This window comes from Mirounga angustirostris, unplaced genomic scaffold (assembly GCF_029215605.1).
Source record: "Mirounga angustirostris isolate CCGP_5_RB_7025 unplaced genomic scaffold, mMirAng1.0.hap1 SCAF_12, whole genome shotgun sequence".
NCBI lineage: Eukaryota > Metazoa > Chordata > Mammalia > Carnivora > Phocidae > Mirounga > Mirounga angustirostris.
In genome coordinates, this window is record NW_026991720.1 from 14,262,230 (window position 1) to 14,282,724 (window position 20,495).

The 20,495-nt window shown below is 44.2% G+C and overlaps 1 protein-coding gene across 2 annotated transcripts in view; it reads right to left on the reverse strand.

Moving 5' to 3' along the window:
• Positions 1-18,335, reverse strand: part of TBXAS1 (thromboxane A synthase 1) — a 147,781-nt gene extending 129,446 nt beyond the window's left edge. For both annotated transcript variants that reach the window (XM_045864187.2, XM_064574894.1), the window contains exon 1: positions 18,093-18,335. In XM_045864187.2, coding sequence (XP_045720143.1) covers positions 18,093-18,184 — 92 coding nt within the window. In that variant the 5' untranslated portion in view covers positions 18,185-18,335. The remainder of the gene's footprint in view (positions 1-18,092) is intronic.
• Between the last annotated feature and the right edge of the window lie 2,160 nt (positions 18,336-20,495).

Genomic DNA, 20,495 nt, shown 5'->3' on the forward strand with positions numbered 1-20,495 from the left:
GTAATGGTGCACAGAATGATTCTGTTCTTTTGTATCTTGCCTAGTAGGCATTCAAAAAATATCTGCCAATTGTATTTGAGGTTATGTCTTTATAAACCCAGCCAATATTGCCATCTTTCTATTGAACTGTGACCTGCCCAATAGCCTGGAACAGGCCAGGGAAACCCAGTTCTGTCTCCCAGCTTAGCAGATGGCTTAAAATGCTTAGGCAATCGAAATAACAAAAGGATACTGTGAGTGTTTCAAAATATTTATAATCCTATTGCATCTTGTTTGTTACTGTAATCCCCAAATCTCTGCATTGACCTAACTCTTAGCAAGTTGACCCTGTGGCCTTTGCTCATCTCCTAGCTACAGTGATCAACCGCAGGACCAACTGGAAACTGTATGGAAAAGGTCAAAAGGCAATAATAGCTCCAGTCTAAGATCGCTGAGAGTCCTGATGCCCTTTGCTCATCAGTGTGGTTGGTTCCGGCGTTTATGCCTCTGGGCCCTGGTTCAGATGTGCAGACCTACAGAACCAGCCTGACCTTCCCCATGGTCGACCCATCTGGGTTTGGCCTCTTGCCTGCCTCCTGCACCTTACTATCTCTTGTATAATTACTGCCTCCTGCCCTAGCCTTGGCTCATCCTGGCCGTTCTTAGCTCATCATTTGTACTAGCCATTTATTGCTGTGTAACAAATCACTCCAAAACCTAAGTGGCTTAAAACAACAAATATTTATTATCTCACACAGACTCTGTGTGACCATCAAGAATCTGGGAGCGGGCTCCCCCAGTGGCGTTGGCTCAGGGTGTCCCATTAGGTTGCAGTCAAGCTGTCCACTGAGGCAGCAGTGGTCTAAGGCTTGCCTGGGCCTGGAGAATCTGCTTCCGTGCTCACTTATGTAGCTGTTGGCAGGCTTCACCACACGGGCCTCTCTGTAGGGCTCTTCAACGGGACATCTGACTCCCCCCTAAACAAGCAGTCTAAGGGAGGAAGGGAGAGCCCAAGATAGCAGCCTCAATCTTTTACAACCTAATCTGGAAAGTGATAGATCGTCACCTCGGCTGTATTTTATTAGTCACATGGCTGACCCTGATAGAGTGGGGGAGGGGACTATGCAAGGCTTTGAAAACTGGGGGAACAGGGACCATTAGGGGCCATATTGGGAGCTGGCTACCACATCTGCCCTTGCCCCAGTGTGATCCAGTTTAATTAAGGCACATCCTTCTTTCAAAGTTTCACCTTGGGTTTTTCAAGCTGGTTACTGTGCTTGTAAAGGCTGTCTGTAAGCTGTTCCTTCCTATGATGAGGTACTGAAACAAGATTTGGTTGTTCTATTCTTCATTCCATAAAGATATAGTTAGTATTGCCTCTGTGCTGGGCACTGGGCCAGATGCCCTTGTACCTCACCAAGAGAATACATAGGACCTTCTTGGTTTTCACTGAAGAGTAAAATCAAGGGAAATTTCCAGCTAAGGAGGATGAAAATGGATGTAGAGCTATCAGAAAGACATGGCTAATGATAGCGAACATCTCCTAAACTCTTGCTATGGGTCAGGCACTGTACCAAATGCTTTGTAAACACTGTGCCCTTTCCTCTCTGTCCACATCTTTCTTATGTCCACCGTGTAGATGGGGAAACTGAAGCTTAGAGGCTGGCCCCAGGGGCACAGCCCAGGCCTGGTCTGACTGATGGAAGAGCCTGGCCTCCAGCCAGGCCTCTGATGGGTCTGCTCTGGCTCAGCAAGGCCGATGAGAAAAAGGAGACTGTAAGAGTCTCCTAGGAACAAAAGAAAAGAAAAGCACCCCAAACTGAAGGATTATAACCACAGATATGTATTCTCTTGCCATTCTGGAGGCCAGAGTCTGACATCAAGGTGTCAGCAGGGCCATGCTCTCTGAGGCTCTAGAAAAGGACCCTTCCTTGCTCTTCCTAGCTTCTGGGGTTGCTGGCAATCCCTAGAGTCCTTGGCTCGCAGCCACGTCCCTCCAACCCTGCCTCTGTTGTCACATGGCATCCCCCCTGTGTGACTGTGACCTCAGATCATCTTTGCTTTGCCTGTGTCTGCCCCCAGTGTCCCTCTTCTTATAAGCATGTCACTCATGGATTAGGGCCCACTGGAATCCACTGTGACCTCATCTGAACTTGCTTGCATCTGCAAAGACCCTATTTCCAACTAAGGCCACATGCTGAGGTCCCCGGTGGACATGAATTTTGGGGGGACACTACTCAACCCAGGGCAAAGACCATCAGAGCTGTGAGCAGCCCTGAAAAAAAACCTGAAAGGAGTAACCCGGTATGTGTGGACTGGTGGGGAGGGGTCTACCTGGCCACTCTGGGGACAGAAAAGAGGAGACAGAAAGAAACTGACCCTAATGAAAGAAGACGCTAATTCAAAAACAATTTTTTCCCAGCTCATTCTGAACGCTCGGCTTTGTTGTTTGCCTGCTGGGGTGTGGGGGCTCTTTTGGTATTTTTTTTAAAGATTTGTTTATTTATTAGAGAGAGAGAGAGACAGAGAGGATGCAAGTGGGGGGAGGGGCAGAGGGAAAGGGGAAGCAGACTCCCTGCTGAGCAGGGAGCCCCCATGGCAGCTGATCTCATGACATTGAGATCATGACCTGAGCCGAAACCAACTGTCCGATGCTTAACCAACTGAGCCACCCAGGCACCCTGACTCTTTTCATATTTATCATTATGTGAACTCATCTATGTTTAGTTGTTTTATTCAGCACGCCCGGTTTATAGGGAAAAAGAAAATGAAATCTTGTGGCTGCTTTTGGATTGCAAGAGCAGGCCCCTGTTCAGATCTGCCAGCAACTTTGTAGAGGACAGTGTAAACAAGTATATGACAGGGAGGAGCATGGAAGTGAGTTAAAAGTCTCTTTTTGTTTTTGAAAACCTAAGTGAAATTCACCCTGTGTAACAGGCCCTGTGATACTGGGATACGCCCTTTCATCTTATAACCACCAGCTAGCACTAAAGGGTAGTTTCTTGAAGGGCAAGAGATAATCCTAAAACATATATATATTTTTAATAACACAGTAGGCCTTAGCACCCATGAGAATATTTAAAACAATTCTGGAGCTATTTATGTTTTCAGCCATAGCCATTTCTTGGCATAACAGCATCCATAAATTTACTGCCCAGTGTAGAACAATAAATTTATCCTGAACAAGCCAGCTCACAATCTACAAGGATGTCCCCTGGTTGTAATATATTTCAGGATAGGGTGGACACACTTGGTTTTCTGCTCTCAGGCTTTTTCGGGTCTTCTGGACTTCAGCAATGCCTCCCTTCCATCCTGCTTTTCCAGACAGGAGTTGGGTCCTCGAGGGGTCAGCTACTCCCTTTCCCGCCTCATCGATGTCCTGAATCAATATTTGCTCTTCTCAGAGTATGCTCCAGTACTGTCATCAGTCAGCCCCTGGCCTCCATTGCTTATTCAGCTAGAAATTCCCGGGCACATCCCCGGGCTCAGTTCAGGTCCACCTGAGCTCCTCCCCTGAGCTCGTGACCCCACGTTAGTACTCTTGGTGCTCACTCATCACCCCACAGCCAAGACCTGCTGAGATCCTCCTTGTCAGTGCCTCAGCTGCCAAATTCCCCATCAATGTCTGTTCTTTTTTTCAGCGATCACTGTTTTCATTTACAGTAAAAATCCAGGTGTCTAATAGCTTTAAGGTTTTGTTTGTTGGTTCTTTGTTTGTTTATATTTTTGTTTTCATTTTGTTTTGTCACTCATGGCCTCTTTCTGCTTTGCAAGAGATCAGAACCCAGATGTGAAATCTTGGAGCATATGGTAGATTGAATCATTGCTTGCAATTCTTCATGCCCTCCCTGTATCAAAATTCTATATCATCGCCCTTTATTTGATGACTTTCAAGTACCTCCCATTATGGTGGGTGGAGTCTTCTCTTCCCCACCCCCATCCCATGAATGTTACGCTTGGGCATGTCACTTGCCTTGTCCAAAGAAATATGGGCAGAAGTGACGTTAAACCACTTCCAGGCTGAGGCCTCGAGAGACATTATTTCCTCTGGTATCTTTTGCATTTTTGTGATCTGTCAGGAATAGAGCTTTTTCCCCAAATATCCTCTTCAACCTGGGCCCCATTACAAACACATATGAAGCAGATCTGAACCCCATCCACAGCCTAGAGTAGAGCTACCCCCGCAAACCCACAGACTGTGAGAAAAATAAGTAACATTGTTTGCCAACGAGTTTAGGGTGATTTGTTACACAACATTGCAGCGGTAGCTAATACAGGTCAATTCACTTGACTTCGCTGCACATTCATTTCCTCATCTGTAAAATGAGGCCACTGGATTATAATCAAGATACTCTACCTCTTTTCTACACCTACGCTACTGAGGTCTCTGGAACACACCCAACAGTAATAGAGATTAAACATACCAGAGTCAAATATTACAAATCACTAAAGAAAGAGAAGGATGGGGAGATGTTAATTCCATTTAGGAGTGGCCTCGGAGAGAGTCATTTCAGTGGGGCTGAAGGGTAAATGGGAGATGAGAATGTAAGAAAGTGAGGGATCCCCTTTCTGGCCTCTTGGCTGGAAAGAGAAGGATGAGTGAAATGGCAGCTGAGTGGAGCACACAGACAAAGAAGAGGTGGTTAGTTGATTCGTTGGTGGGCTGGCTGGCTTATGTGGATGTTTTAAGATGAGAGGGATTAGGGGCGCCTGGGTGGCTCAGTTGTTAAGCGTCTGCCTTCGGCTCAGGTCATGGTCCCAGGGTCCCGGGATGGAGCCCCGCATCGGGCTCCCTGCTCCTTGGGAGCCTGCTTCTCCCTCTCCCACTCCCCCTGCTTGTGTTCCTGCTCTCGCTGTCTCTGTCTCTGTCAAATAAATAAATAAAATCTTTAAAAAAAAAAAGATGAGAGGGATTAGACTCTTCAAAGGAATATTTACGCTGTCATAGTGAAGGAGTAATGAAGGTAAGGGCTGAGACAGGAGTATGCAGGAAATGAAAGGTCTGGTCTATGAGAGAGAGTAGAGGAAGCCTTCCCGGGATTTATGTACTGATTTGATATACCTCATTTACACTTCCAGTTCTCAAACCCATGGGCGAGGAATGTGTCAACCAATGAAACAGTGACCAAATGGCAAAGAGAATTGTGCAGTTATGGTTCAAATTGGAGGAGAAATGTAAATTTTGTCATAGGAAAATTTTACATTTTTCTGGAAAGTGAATTGGGTTTAAAGTGTGATTTATAAAGCACTTTTCAAGAAATAGATTTTCCTTTCTTTTTAAACACCTACAACTAAGAGGTACACACTGCCATCAATAGGCTAATAATAATATATGTGGATGTAAGATTTATCAATCACAATGTACTCCTACTCCCTTTTAAGGAGACAAGAGAAGGATGTTTCTGTCTCTACTTTATCATTGGAAACTGAAGCTCAGGAAGGCAGCTGACATCTCAGACCTTCTTCTTGAATGAAAAGTCCATCTCCTCTCCATTGCCTTCCTTCCCAGTTGCTCCTAAGCCTGCTGCATTTTCTGGCTCCTGTCCCCACCACTCCATCAGTGGCCATCTCCAACAGCACCTAAGACTTCTTAGTCACTAAATCCAACAAGTATTTTGCAACCTCATCATATAAGCCCAAGATTATTCAAAACAAGGCCACTTGTTTGAAATACAGCTCTCCTCACTTTTGACTTCAATGCATTCCTGAAGAGCATGGGAGAATTCCGAATGGTGTTAAAATTAATTAATAATGACTGAGCTTGGAAACAAAATCGTGAGCTATCTCACCCAGATCTACATAATTATTGTTGAGTATAAGCCTGCAGCCATCAGATAATAACTAGCTATCACTTATCGAACGTTACTGGGCCTGGCCAGTCTACTCCATGTCTTAACTCATTGACTCTTCCAAACACACTAGGAGGCAAGCACGGTTACTGTCCCTAGTTTATAAATGGGGACACTGAGATGCAGAGACCTTACCAACTTGCTTAAGTTTGCAAAGCTAGCCAGGGTTTGAATCCAGGCAATCTGGGTCCAAAGCTCACGCTCTGGACCATTGCACAAGTGCAGAGAGGCAGCCAAAAGTGAAGTGAGTTTTAGTGAGTTTTCAAAGACAGTGTTGAAGAACCGACACACTGCTCAAGTGCTTGAGGGTCCTTGGCTTTCCCAGATGGGTGCCGCGGTCACCTTTGCACGGTGATTTTGTTTAGCAACCCTTCCCTTATCAATAGTGCAGAGATGAACTTCACCCACACCCCAGGCTTGCCTGAATTATAAAGAGAGAATGTTTTACCAAGATCCAGAGTTCAGGTCAATGACATTTTGTTATATAACAAATGAGAGTGGTAGCTGGCTGCAGTGGTACGCAGCCAGAAATGAATGGAAATTCTCCATGATAATATTCCTGGCAGCAAAGAACAACTAGCACGCATTGGGAGTCCCCATATGCCAAACCCATGCCACACAGAATTCTATATATATTATCTCCCAATTCGGTTTGGCTCAACAAGAAATTGAGTGCCTATTTACCCAATAGAAGTGTACTAAGTGACCCAGGCACAATGCTGGGCACTTGAGATGGAAGGTGTGTAAGGCCAAGTCCTGCCTTTGGGGAGCTCACCTTAGATAAGTGGAAAGAAAGCGAGAGAAGGGACCAGATGCAGCGGGGCCAGGAGCACAGGGAATGCAGAGGCTCTCACCTGAACCAACGTGGGGAGGGTACCCCAATAGAGGGAAGGAAATGGGTGGTAAACAGCATGGAGTCTGGAAGGAACTGTGAGCACCAGAGAGGAGAGTGTCAGGCGAGAAGCAATGGGAGCTGAACATGCAGAGGGGGAAGGGACCAGGTCAGAGAGGGGGCTGGGGTGGTGGCAGGCCAGGGAGACTTCATTCCCTAGGCAGGAGGGCACCATGGAAGAGTTTTCTGCAGAACAATGGTGAGCTCCTGTGGTGTGATTCTGGCTACAGAGTTGCAGGACAAAGTGGAGGGACACAGGCAGGAGGCAGGGAAACCAGTTGGGAGGCCATTTCCAGCCAAGGGATGCTCTTGAAATCCTGGCCTACAGTAGTTAAAGAGCAGAGAGGGAGGAAAGAACAATTCAAGGACCACTTAGGAAACAGGACTGGCAAGAATGCGGATGGGCTGGCTGTTAGGGGTGAGTGAGAGCTGGCCTAGGTGGCCAGGTGGCAAGGTGCCATACGCCGAGAGGCAGGGACTCTCAGCCCTCTCTTATTAATGAGGAAACTAGCAAGGATGGAGCAACTTTTTCTGGTGGAAAAAGTGTATCTGTCCTAAACTGTAAAGGCCTAGCTGATTTCCGTGGTACCATATGTCTCCTGAGAATTTCCCAGTTACCTTCCTTTATCATCCCTTTTGTCATGAGATGATGCTCCCAATTTTGGTCACTCTCTGTTTACGAGTAGAGTTCAAACCCCGAAATGTATAAACTGACTATGCTTTACAATGCTTATAGCCTGGGTTCCCCAGATGCCTATTGATTTGCGAAGGTAGGAAGGGGGCACATGAGATATTTTCAACATTTCAAAGAGTCTAATGTAAATCGTGCAGTTACTGACAATAAGATGGTGCAGGTTAACGAAAATGTCAAGTTTCTTTGCTTTGGAGTGGAATTATAACTTGGTACGCTAATGCTGGTTATCTCATTGATCAGCTATTCTCATTGGCAGAACTTCTATCATTGTCTTAGAATGATTAAAATGGGAAAATTAATCAATCGTTACTTAAATATGCATTGTTATTTAGACAATGGGACCTATGGGGAAATAATATAAACAGTGGATGTTGGTAAAGAGTTTAGATAGCATTGCTTCAAACTGTGGGGATTAGTGTTCAATAGAACAGTGAAAGATGAGGTGTTTGTCCTTTGATGCCTCTCTTCTGAGGGCTGGATGCCTCCTGTCCCCCTACACTATTGTCAGGGTACCCTGCTCAGACCCCAAGAGCTCTATGATCCCCCATATGTCACCTCTACATGGCTGTGTCCTGTATTCTGTCCTATCCTCTGCTTTCGCTTCAGAGCCCTGCTCTTCAACTTCTCGTGTGACAATTACTTTATCTATCTGCATTCATGAGACTTTGAGCCACTGCACATCAATGAGGGAGAACCAGCACACTGCCTTGAAAACCTTCAGCATTCAATGAGCGTGTGGACTAAGAAGTCATTTATTTACTCTTTCAGCGGGCCATGTGCAAGGCATTCTGCTAGGTGTTGGGAACACGGGGCCACTAGCATGCAAGCAAGTCAGAGGGAGATTGATCCTGCCATCCCCGGTGCTCACATGCCCACACGTGCATCTCTGTGACCCGAGGCATGGTGACGGTCATCAACGTTTATTGAGCAGCTGCTGTGCACAAGGCACTCACTGGCTTAAGAGTCAGCCCTGCGCTCAGGGGCTTAGAGTCAGGCTAGGAAGATAGGACACATGCATACACAATAAGATAATACGGTAAATGCCAAGATGGCTATAGACACAGGGGGGCGCTACGGAAGTTCAAGGTGGGCAGGGCTCCTGTGGGCTGGCTTGGTTAAGGTCACCTTCAAGAAGAATGACATTTGGCCTGGTTTGGAAGGATGGCTAGGATTTAAGCAGAGAGAAGAGGACATTCAGACAGCAGGGATTGTGATGAGTGAACAAGAGTAGAGAGAAGAACGGGCATATTGTGTGCAGGCAGGAGGGAAATGTGGGGGAGGATATGAGGGCACCTTTGGGTTGACATGTGGGGGCAGAGGCTGGCTTTCATGCACAGCACTGGCTCTCCCCAGGGTGTCTATGAGTGGTGCTCAGAAAAGAGGGTTTTGGTTCTAGCCGCTATTTGTTGAGGTTGACTTTGCATTCAGGGCATCTCTGACACCTTTTTTCCAGACACTTTTGAGCAAAGAAAGGGCCGTCCTCCTTCTGGGACCATGTTCAGGAATTGCTGTCTGTTAAGGTGAAACCTAAGACATACCTTTGCAAGGACATATGGAAGTTGAGGATGGCCCGGCAGTGTGGCCCCGTGCCAGACTCTGTCAGGAGACCAAAGACAGCCAAGAGCCCAGGGCTCCGGCATCTCCCCACTCAGCCAACACTCCACCCCAGAGAAATTGTGCAATATCACATATTTCTGGCAAACCAGGGATGAGGTGGCTCTTAATAACGGAAGCACCAATGCACAGCAGCATGAACAACTGTTCCCTGTTCCTTCTCTCCCCAAAGTTCTGTCCCCATGTTCAGATATACATTATACATATAAATCTCTGCAATACTGCTCAGGTTCCTAAAGACAGGACACTTACCCTCAGTGGCAAATGGCAGCCTATGAAGATGGCTGTTATTATGCATCCAGGGGTGGAGGGAAGGGTTCATTTAGTAACTTTATTTCTGGAAGAGCCACTGTTCTCCCAGGGCAAGCAGCACCAAGCATATACTCAAGCACCGCAGTAAGGCGCTAACATTAATCTGATTATTTGCTTTGTCTATAGAATGAATGAGATTATTCTTTCATCTCTGCCCAAAGAGTAGATGCTACAAGAAGTCTGAACTCTCAAGATAAAAGGAAGTATGACCACAAGTATTAAGATTATTGCTGTTGTTTTCTTTAAAACAAAACAAACCAAAAAGCTAAGAACAATGCATATGCCCCATGAATGTGGCCCCTCCACAGAATCCCCGGGCTTCCTGGTTCAAAAACCTCTCGAGTGAACAACAAGAAGCCTTATTGTTTTATAATCACATTTTATTTTGAGTCAAAAATAATACTGCCCAATCTAATCACTTACCCGCCAAAATTTGGAGTGTTTTAAAGAAATCAATCCAGGGCGCCTGGGTGGCTCAGTTGGTTAAGCGACTGCCTTCGGCTCAGGTCATGATCCTGGAGTCCCGGGATCGAGTCCCGCATCGGGCTCCCTGCTCGGCAGGGAGTCTGCTTCTCCCTCTGACCCTCCCCCCTCTCATGAGCTTGCTCTCTCTCATTCTCTCTCTCTCAAATAAATAAATAAAATCTTAAAAAAAAAAATCAATCCATTCTCAAAAAGATAACCATTGGTTGCCTTGAGGCTGTCAAAAGACTGCTTCTCGACACCAAGAACCACTCCTAAAGAAAAGTGCTAAGAAGGTGTTTTCTGATAGTTGCATATCTGCAGCAAAGGTTTAACCTATCAGGAAAATGCCTCTGAGGGTCATAAAATTCATTTGGCTGTCTAAGTTCTGGTGCGTATGCTAAAATAATCAGTCACGTTACTTTATAGTCACGCCTCGTACTCTCGTTCTGGAAAATCAATAAAGTGAGGGGAAGGCTAGGGATATTGTGTATAACTATTTAAAAGAGAGAATACAAAAAAATAATATTCTGTGAAAATGGTCCTTGAGGAAGCACAGACCTAGTTTTCCTAAGCAGGTTCAATTTTATCTCCAAGCTCATCACTGAGTTATTAAACCAAAGTGCCCATCATATCCTAAACAAAAAGTACAAAAAATTAAAAAGGGAACTAGCACGCATCCTTCTCTAGACGCTCTGGGGCACTGGAAATTGTCCATGGCCTTTAAGATGTATTTCTAAAATGTGTCCATTATTCACACCCTTAATGTTTTGTTCCACAAAATGTTACAAACCCTGACATTGTGACACTTCCTCCCTCGAAATTTTCTCCCTCCTTTCCTCTGCCATGTAGATTCTTCCTTATATTCCCCGCCCCGGCCCCAGACCCTTCTGCTTCCCAAAGCCACCTCTGATAAGCTGGCGACCCAGAAAGTCTGAGGAGCGATGGCCGGAAGGCAAGAATAGAGTCGTGCAGGAAGCCATAATGAGGCCCCAAAAAGCTGCTTTGTGAGAGTGTTTTCCGGCTCCTGGGACACTGTCTCCTCTCCCCTGGCACTACTGTGAGGATGAGTAGGGTGTCCGGGCAGAAGACGGAGCAGTTCCTAGTGGACCACTTGAATTTCATCTGACTTGCTTTTCACCAGCAGTGGCTGGTTCCGTACAGACTGGCCCCTGCACAGAGTCTAGATCCAGAAGGCACTCAGTGGTCACGTGGGCCAAGCACCCACACCATGCAAGAAGTGCTTTGGTGGCATTCCTGGTGGATGTGGAGGGATGCTCACCACCTCCCAGGGCAGCATTCCTGCCATTGTCAGACAGCTGGGGTTATTCATTTACTTCAACGTTGAACTGGAACCAGCCTGCACATTGGCCCTCCTTCACCCTCTAGACTCCACACCCTCTGTGCCCTGAAGTAACCATCATCAACCCTGCAGCCTCAAAGCTTGCAAAAGGATCTTCCGCATGTTTTATTCCTCTGTTCAGCAGCCCCTCTGTTTCCACCAGGCTACGCAGCTGCCTGACCACCACCAACACATCTGACCACTCTTTTCAAGGGAATGTCTCAGCTGGTCGAGATCGCCCTTCTCACTATGTCCATACACCGCATTTCTTAATCCAGGAAGCTCAGGAAAAACTGGGTTAAATGAAGTTAAACAGATTTCTTTACTGAAGAACATTATGGACCTTTGATATGCTATTTATCTCTAAGAAGGCTTGCCTTCTACTTAATGTCCCAAACATTTTTAGGAACAGAACTTGGGAAATGGTGGCCAAACTGATCTTCAAATACTCTCATTCTGCAGCTAGATACCTCTCCCTCTCCTTCTGATTATACCAGGGAACACCTATGTGGCTTCCTTGCTCTGACAAACTCAAGATGTCTCAGCTGGGCTCTATACCAGCCCAGTGGTGTTTGCTTTTTTTTAGCTTATTGAGGTATGACTGACAAATGAAAATTGTATATATTTAATGTATACAACTTGGGGTGTTTGAGATAAGTATACCTTGTATAATGATTACCACAATTAAGCTAACTAACATATCCATCACCTCACATAGTTACCATTTGTGGGGGTGAGAACACTTAAGATTACCCTCTTAGCAAATTTCACATATTCGACATTATTACTAACTACAGTTACCACGCTGTACATTAGATCTCTAGAACTTGTTCATCTTATAACTGAAGGTTTGTATCCTCTGACCGACATCTCCCCATGCCCCCCACTCTCCAGCCCCTGGCAACCACCATTCTACTCACTACTTCCATGAGTCAACTCTTTAGATTCCACATCTATGTGAGATCATGCCATATTTGTCTTTCTGTGCCTGGCTTATTTCATGTAGCATATAATGCCCTCCAAGTTCATCCACGTTCTCATAAATGGTGGGTTTCCTTCTTTTTTTAAAGCTGAATAATATAGTATTGTCCATATAGACCCACAATTTATCCATTCATGGACAATAACATTTAAATTGTTTCCATCTTTTGGCTATTGTGAATAATGCTGCAACAAACACAGGAGTGCAGATGTCCTTTCAAGATGCTGATTTCATTTCCTTTGGATATATACTCAGGAGTGGGAGTGCTGGATCATGTGGTAGTTCTATTTTTAGTTTTTTGAGGAACTTCCCTACTATTTTCATAGTGGCTGCACCAATGTATGTTCCTACCAACAGTGCATGAGAGCTCCCTTTTCTCCACATCCTTGCCAACTCTTGTCATCTCTTGTCTTCTTGATGATCATCATTTAACAAGTGTGAGGTGATTGCTCTTGGCTTGGCTTTGCATTTCCGTGATAATTAGTGATGTTAATCACTTTTTCCTATACCTGTTAATCATTAGTATGTCTTCCCTGAAAAAACGTCTCTTGGGGCACCTGGGTGGCTCAGTTGTTGTCTGCCTTTGGCTCAGGTCATGATCCCAGGCTCCTGGGATCGAGCCCTACATCGGGCTCCCTGCTCCACGGAAAGCCTGCTTCTCTCTCTCCCATTCCCCCTGCTTGTGTTCCCTCTCTTGCTGTGTCTCTCTCTCTGTCAAATAAATAAATAAAATCTTTAAAAAAAAAAAAAAGTCTCTTGCATTCCTTTGCCCATTTTTTTATTGGGTTATTTTGGTTTGGTTTTGCTGCCATTGAGTTGTGTGAGTTTCTTATATATTTTGGATATTAACCCTTTCTAAGATATACTGTTTGCAAATATTTTCACCCATTCTGTAGGTTGTCTTTTCACTTTGTTGATTGTTTTCCTTGTTGTGCAAAAGCTTTTTAGTTGGATGTGGTCTTACTTGTTTATTTCTGCTTTTGTTGCTTGTGCTTTTAGTATCATATCCAAAAAAATCATTGCCAAGACCCATATCAAAAGGCTACCCCCTATGTTTTCTTTTAGGAGTGTTACAGTGTCAGGTATTACATTTAAGTTGTTAATCCATTTTGAGCTATTTTTTGCATATGATATAAGGGCCCAGTTTCATTCTTTTGCATGTTATTATCCACTTTCCCCAACATCGTTTATTGAAGAGACTATCCATTTTTCATTGTGTTTTTGGTTCCTTCGTCAAAAATTAATTGACCATATATGCATGAGTTTATTTCTGGATGTTTTATTCTATTCCATTGGTCTATATGTCTGTTTTTAGGCCAGAACCATACCATTTTGACTACTATAGCTTTGTCATATAGTTTGAAATCCAGAAGTGTAATGCTTCCAGCTTTGTTCTTCTTTCTCAAGATTGCTTTTGTGGCTCCATAAAAATGTCAGGATTTTTTTCCTATTTCTATGGAAAATGCTATTGGAATTTTGATAGGGATTACATTGAATCTATAGATTACTCTGGGTTGCAGGGACATTTTAACAATATTAATTCTTCTGATCCATGAACACAGGCTATCTTTCCATTTATTCGTATCTTTTTCAGTTTCTTTCATCAATGTCATAATTTTCAGTGTACAGATCTTTTACCTGCATGGTTAAATTTATTCCTAAGTATTTTATTCTCTTTGATGCTATTGTAACTGGGATTGTTTTCTTTATTTCTTTTCACATAGTTTGTTCCTGGTATAAAGCAATGTAACTGATTTTTGTATGTTTGATTTCATATTCTGCAACTTTATGGAATTCATTTATTAGCTCTAGCAGCTTTTTAATGGAGTCCTTAGCATTTTCTATACACAAGATCATGTCATCTACAAACAGTTTTACTTTCTTCTTTCCAATTTGGATGCCTATTATTTCTTTTTCTTGCCTAATTGCTCTGGCTAAGACTTCTGGCTTTATATTGAATAGCAGTGGTGAGAGTGGGCATCCTTGTCTTATTCTGATCCTAGAGAAAAAGTTTTCATCTTTTCACTGTCAAGTATAAAGTTATCTGTGGGCTTGTTATATACAGTCTTTATCATATTGAGTTATATTCCTTTTATATCTAAGCCATTGAGAATTTTTATCAGGAAAGGAAGTTGAATTTTGTCAAGTGCTTTTTCTGCATCTATTGAGATGATTGTATGGTTTTTTGCTCCATTCTATTAGTGCGGTGTATCATGTTGAGTGATTGGTGGATATTAAGTCTTCCTTGTCTCCCAGAGAGCAATGGTTTCTTTTGAATATAGTTTAGGACTAGATTATCTAGATTGCTAGACATGGTCTGGGCTTAGAATTAGTCCTCCCGTACATAAAGCAAGCTCTCTGAGAAAGACACTTCCAGGTACAGTGATTTTCATTATAGTCATAAGTCTTAATAATCACCAATAACACTTTATTGGTCTTAACCAATCTTAGCCTGGTCTTAGAATGAGACTTGATCAGAGCCCTAAAGCAGCCTGATTCCTATTTTAACAACCAGTTGATTCATACCCTCTGAGTCTTAGGCTCCTGACCTTTAAATGCAGCCTGGTATTAAAAGCCCTTGCATCTTTCCAAGATAGCAGTTCTCAACTTCCAGTGTATTCATGTATTTACCTTCTTTGACTGTTTAGCTACTTAATGGAGTACTTTTTGCACTGCCTCATTAGCCAAGAAGTTCTCCCATTACTCCAAATTCCCCTTGTACATTCTACTCTATTGGTAGAAATAATGAGATTATAGTCCTAAAAATGCCACACCCAAAGCATAAAACTGGTTTCCTCTTCACTAGTAGAGAAGAGCAATTTCCCCCTTTTTAATAAAGTTTCTCTCTTTTTTTATTTTGTATTTTTTGCTCAGTAATTCATACTCATGAAAGAAATGTGGAAGCTCTTGAAAGACTAAAAAAAGAAATAAAAATCATCCGTAATCCCACCAAGGAAGAAAAACCACTGTTAATATTTGGGCCACTTCCTTATACTCTTTTAAAGAATCAAGCAATCTTTGCCAATAGGAATCCAGCTGCCAAGTATTAGGTGTGCTTGAAAGTTTAAATACACTAGAAGTTAAGGTTGCCTCTAGCAATATTGAGTTCATACAATTTATTTCTTGTACATCAAATCTCTTCCAGAAGGAAGACTTTCAAACAATTTTACCCAGAAAAATGAGCTTTGAAAATGTCTTGCCATGTGTGTTAATCACCTTTGTATGTGCTTCACGTACTTCTGGCTAATATGTTCTATATGCCTGCTCCATCTCCAGCCCCGGTGGAGCAGCTCTGATCTCCTGATACCCCATCAACGGTAGATTTAAATAAGTGTTGTTGAAAATTGTGTCAAATGCACCTTGAGGAAAACTATTGCAAGATGCTATGCCTATTTTATAATGGTCTCTTTTTAAATGAAATTGACTCTTTTGTCTTCTTCTTTCCAAATTCACATATACACATCATAATTCAGAAGCCTTTATTAAATACACGTCATGGTCTCTTCTACAAGGTGGCTGGGGCTACAGAAACAGCAAGCCTGCAACAATTTAAAAAGGGGTCACCGAGTTGGTACAAACTGAAAACACAACAGGCTTTTAGGAAAAGGGGTGACTCGAGTAGGCACAACTGTTAAGATCTGTACTGATCTGTGAAGGATAAGAGAAGAACAGCAAGAAAAATACCAGCAGAGATCAGAGGCTGGACTTAGCCTTCAGCTAACATTTACTATGCACCAATGCCACATGCTGGGCATTGGGATGGTGGGGGTTGGTGAGAGATATGATAAAAGCAGCACTGAGTGGGGGCTCGTAAGTGCCCTAGACAAACAGGAGAAGCTTCCATGAGGAGATGCCCCTGAGCTGAGCACTGAAGGAAAGAGAAGAGGAAGGGAATTGCAAGCATGGAAGGGCAAAGAAAGGACGCATGCAGCAACATGACCACTTTCAGAACAGGATATGGGGGAAGGATGGGGGAGAGGAGTCTGCCGAAAGAGGCAGGAGCCAAACCCTAAGTCCTGGGTGCTGGGCTGATGAATGTGTACTTCTCACCTTTACCCCCATTAAACCAAATGCTAGAAGGACATCTGTGCCATGGATAGAGATTTCTGGAATTGCCATGAGACATGAGACTTCACCCCTCCCTGGCAGGAACTCTCAGGCCAGGTGAGGAGGCAAGAAGCAGTCCTCCTAATTTTACTTTCTCAGAGTTTAGGCTCTCCATGACAATCTTACCTGGCCCAATGGCCAAGATGACTCTCAAAGGAAAGACAAAGGAATTTGAATGGTGAGGACATGCCGCCCTCCACAGTTTCTTCTTAGAAGCAAGATGGCTATGGGGATCTGTCCACCTCCAGCTTTCCCTGAGCACCCCTCTCTCTCCCACAAGTCCTCTCAAAAGAATGAAGCAGGAGGGGAGGCCCAACCTCATTCAAGCAGGAGTCTGTTGCTCAGAGGCTACCTAGAGCCTTGCCTGGAAGAGGAGGGTTGAGAGCCCGAGAATGGTTACCTTGAGCTGGATCAAGGGATAGACCCAGGAGCTCCAGAGCCACGGCCACAGCCACCATCTTCTGCTGCCTGCTCTCCTTCAGCATGGTTCCCTCCAGACACCATGCTTACCCCAGAGCCTCCATGTATCCCCCTGCCTTGGGCATCTGATCCCGACCTCCTGTTTCCTGACTTTGTACCAGAGAGCCTCCGCTCCATGCCTGGCATACATTAACAGATCAACAAATATTTTTGAGATAACAAATGGAAGTCAGCTTTCACTTCCTATTTACCACCTCTGCTTCATGCCTTCATGCCATGAGATGGGTGAATGGGGTGGGGCAGGGAAGAGAGCTACTCATGGCTCCTGGTTTTGCATATGGCTGGTTTCAAGGCAAGATAAGCTATACTGAGAAAAGTTCAAAAGATAATTAAACCAGTTAAAAAGCAAAAACAGCAATGGGACTGAAGCTGAGTTTCAGAGCCAATTTCCAAGAAGTCATTTCATCATCATAGAACATCAAATGTGAACTCCATTTTCAGCTATGCAAATTCCAAAAGAATAATACCTCACATTTGCATAATGCTTGATGCTTTTCAAAGTGCTTTCCCAGTTATTAATCTAGGGGAGGATTTATTACCACCGGAAACATAAATTGAAATTCTGTTCAAACTCGAGTTCTCCATTAATTTTTCCACTTTCCCCTCAAAAACTGGAGCCACATAAATCCAGGTGCTTTGGATCGAGTGGGTGACTATAGTAAGTTTAACCAGCCAGGTGAATATGCATAAATGGAGCATCTTGTGGGCCCTTCCATCTACAGACACAGGCCTTGGGCAGAGCCAAACTTTGAAAAGCCTCCTGTGGAATTAACCAGATAACAGGGTGCTACTCTCAGTTCAAATCTGAGATCCTTTCAAGGTCTCATGCACTCCGTTCATCAGAATCCATTCCTTTCTATCAAATAGCAGAAAACTAGGAAATTAGTTCCACCACTTTGTCCTTAAACCTACAGAAATCCCTGCCAGTGGCCTCCTGCAAAGTGGCCCACGATGCCAGACAGCTCCTACGTCCTTCTTGTTTTTAATGTCATATGAACCAAGAGGCTGAATCCACAGTACATCCACCACGGGGAGCGGATCTCAGAAAAGCGAGGTGAGAAGATACGACACGTACGAGGAAATAACTTCTCCCCAAACCTTTCCAATATTTTTCTTTTTCCATCTTTCAAACTTAATTATGTGTAGTGTTCTCAGTCACTGAATCACCAGCCTTTCCTGACACCTCGATCTCATGCATTTTAGCAAAAGATTAACCTGGCTGTTTGCTTTTAATTCTGAAGCTGTGTTAATACTCAACTCCCTCTAGATTAGAAGAGAAGAAAAACACACTCCCACATCCCCCACCCTGGCTCCAGCGAAGCTCCAGGGCTGCTGTTACCGGCAATGTCACGGTCATGGGAACTTGCTGGCTGACTTACCATTTCAGGAAAGCCAAGAGGATCACTGAGAGGGCCACTATCAGCATGGAGCCATTCACTTCCAGTTTGAGAAACCCCCAGAAGACTTCCATTGTTCCTCAGAGTCTCTAGAAGGGTGATCCTCCAGAGGAAAGAGGGAGGCTGATCCCCCTGCTGTTACAGGGACCAAGATCTGCAGATGGAAGAAGGATCAGGCAACCAAGACCACAACACGTCAAGTGGGTCCCCAAAATGTGCTCTCCATCAGAGTGTCTCCTTATAAAGAGGAAGGAAGGGAGGGAAAAAACACAGGGTTTCAACATAAGGCAATGAATCAGCAACTTTATTTTCTTGAGGACTGCGCTGTCAATAAACATTTATGTTAACTTCCCAGGGAATTAGCAGAAGGACTGGTCCCATGTTTGCTGAGACACTAAATAGTTGCAACCATAGATTTCTACTCCAACCAGTAGTCTTTGGAGAAAGACTCCCCTTCAAAAAAAATAAATTCATAATTCAATGAAGATATGGGGTCTGGAGACTCGGAATGTCCCAGAAAAAATTGGGGTCAGATACCAGCCTGATGGAAAATGCTGGTGGCACTGAGGACATCCATCCCACAAAGTTCATTGCTTCCTGGGGTCTGAGGGCTCCTTGGTGACTGGCTGATGGAATAGACCAAAGATCTTGCCTTGCGTCAGCATTCTCATCATGGGTTGGAGGATTTCTCCCATGTCTAAAAGTGCGTCCGCAGGCTCATGCATGGGTCCTTTGTTCCAGCTCTGAGCTTATCTGACTGAAGTAGACTAAATCATTTTTTGCTTATTAGCGTATTACACTTTTAGTAATAGGGAGGATGTATCAGAGAGTGAGTCATTCACTCATCATGATATTCATCCATTCATGCAATATATATGGGGGACCAGGCTCTGTGCTGAGTTGACAGTGTTTGAAAAATAGAAGTTGTACCAGGCTCTGGGAAAATGTCTCGGGGGAGAGAAGGACAATAAACAGGTAGACAAATAAATAAGTGATTGCAAGGTGAGAGACGTACTGTGAAGGTCACGGACACAGGGCTAGGACTAAGAACTGGGGAGACCCACTAAGGGAGTGTAGCAGGGGAAATCTGTCTGGAAAGGGAAAGCTTGAAGCTTAGATTCTCTGTTGAAGAGAAGTCCATCATGTAAAGAGCCATGGGCAAAAAGGGTGACACAGACAGAGGCTCTAAGGTGGGAAAGAATTCCCGTGGTGGGAACTGGAAAGAGGCCAGTCCTACTGGAGTAGAGCGGACCAGCTTGGGGAGGCCTCTCTTCCCTAAGAGAGGGATACCGTCACCAGAGGCTAGACAGCACAAAACCACAGTGAGAGGCGTGGGCTTCATTTTACGTTCCACTTAGGGTTTTAACATGCTCGTATTTATGCTTGGTAAAAGCATTCCGGCTGTGCGTGGAGAATTTGTTGGAAAGGAGCAAGAGGAAGAGTAGGGATGCCACTTAGAAGACTATTCATTTGTCCCAAGATGAGCCTGCTCAGATGGAGCAGGGATGGAAGTAGAAGGAAATAGATGAATTTGAAAGATATTTAGGAGTAGACCACAGAATTTCCCAGTGGATGGGATGTGACAGGGAAGGGGAAGGAGGAAACAAGTCTGACTCCTGGGCTCCTGACTTGAGCTGTGGGTTGATGTATAGAGGTGACATTTACTGAGGTGAGGAAGATGGGGTATTGGTGGGAAAAATCAAGAGTTCAGTTTGGGTCCTGTTTAGTCTGAAATGCCTGGGAGACATCTGAGTGGAACTGTCAAGTTGGAGAGGGATCTTGGCTGAAAACATAAATAATAATTAATAACAACAATGCCATTAATGGAGTACTAACTACGGGCCAATTACTATTCTAAAGGCATTGATATGTGTTAACTCATTCAATCCTCATAAACAACACCATGTGGCCAAGCTTTATAGTAACCCCCTTTTATAAAAGAAACTCAGACATGGGATGTACGACTCCAAAGTCCATTTTCCTAATCAAAAGATTATATTCAAATATGGACAGCATCAATATACAAATGGTATTTAAATCCAGAGGAAGAGATGAACCACAGCCACAAATAGGATAGCAAACCACACAAGGACCAAGTACCTTCTCAATACTTCCCTTTTCTCTGGCCATCTGCCCTGCCTCCCTGTTTTTCATTCCTACTTAGGTGCCCCCAACAGCTGCACCCCAAGTGCCCCACACTCCAGCCCAGCCCTTTTGGACGTCCCCTCCCTTCTGCATATTCTGTATCTCCCCTGTCCCATGCGACCAGGACTGTGCTGAGATGGTAAGGGATCTGTGTATTCCCCGCTTACAAAACAGAGCTATGCTTCATCAAGGGTCATCTGAAATACAATGCTTTCAATCACCGGAGCCACAGGATGGGGC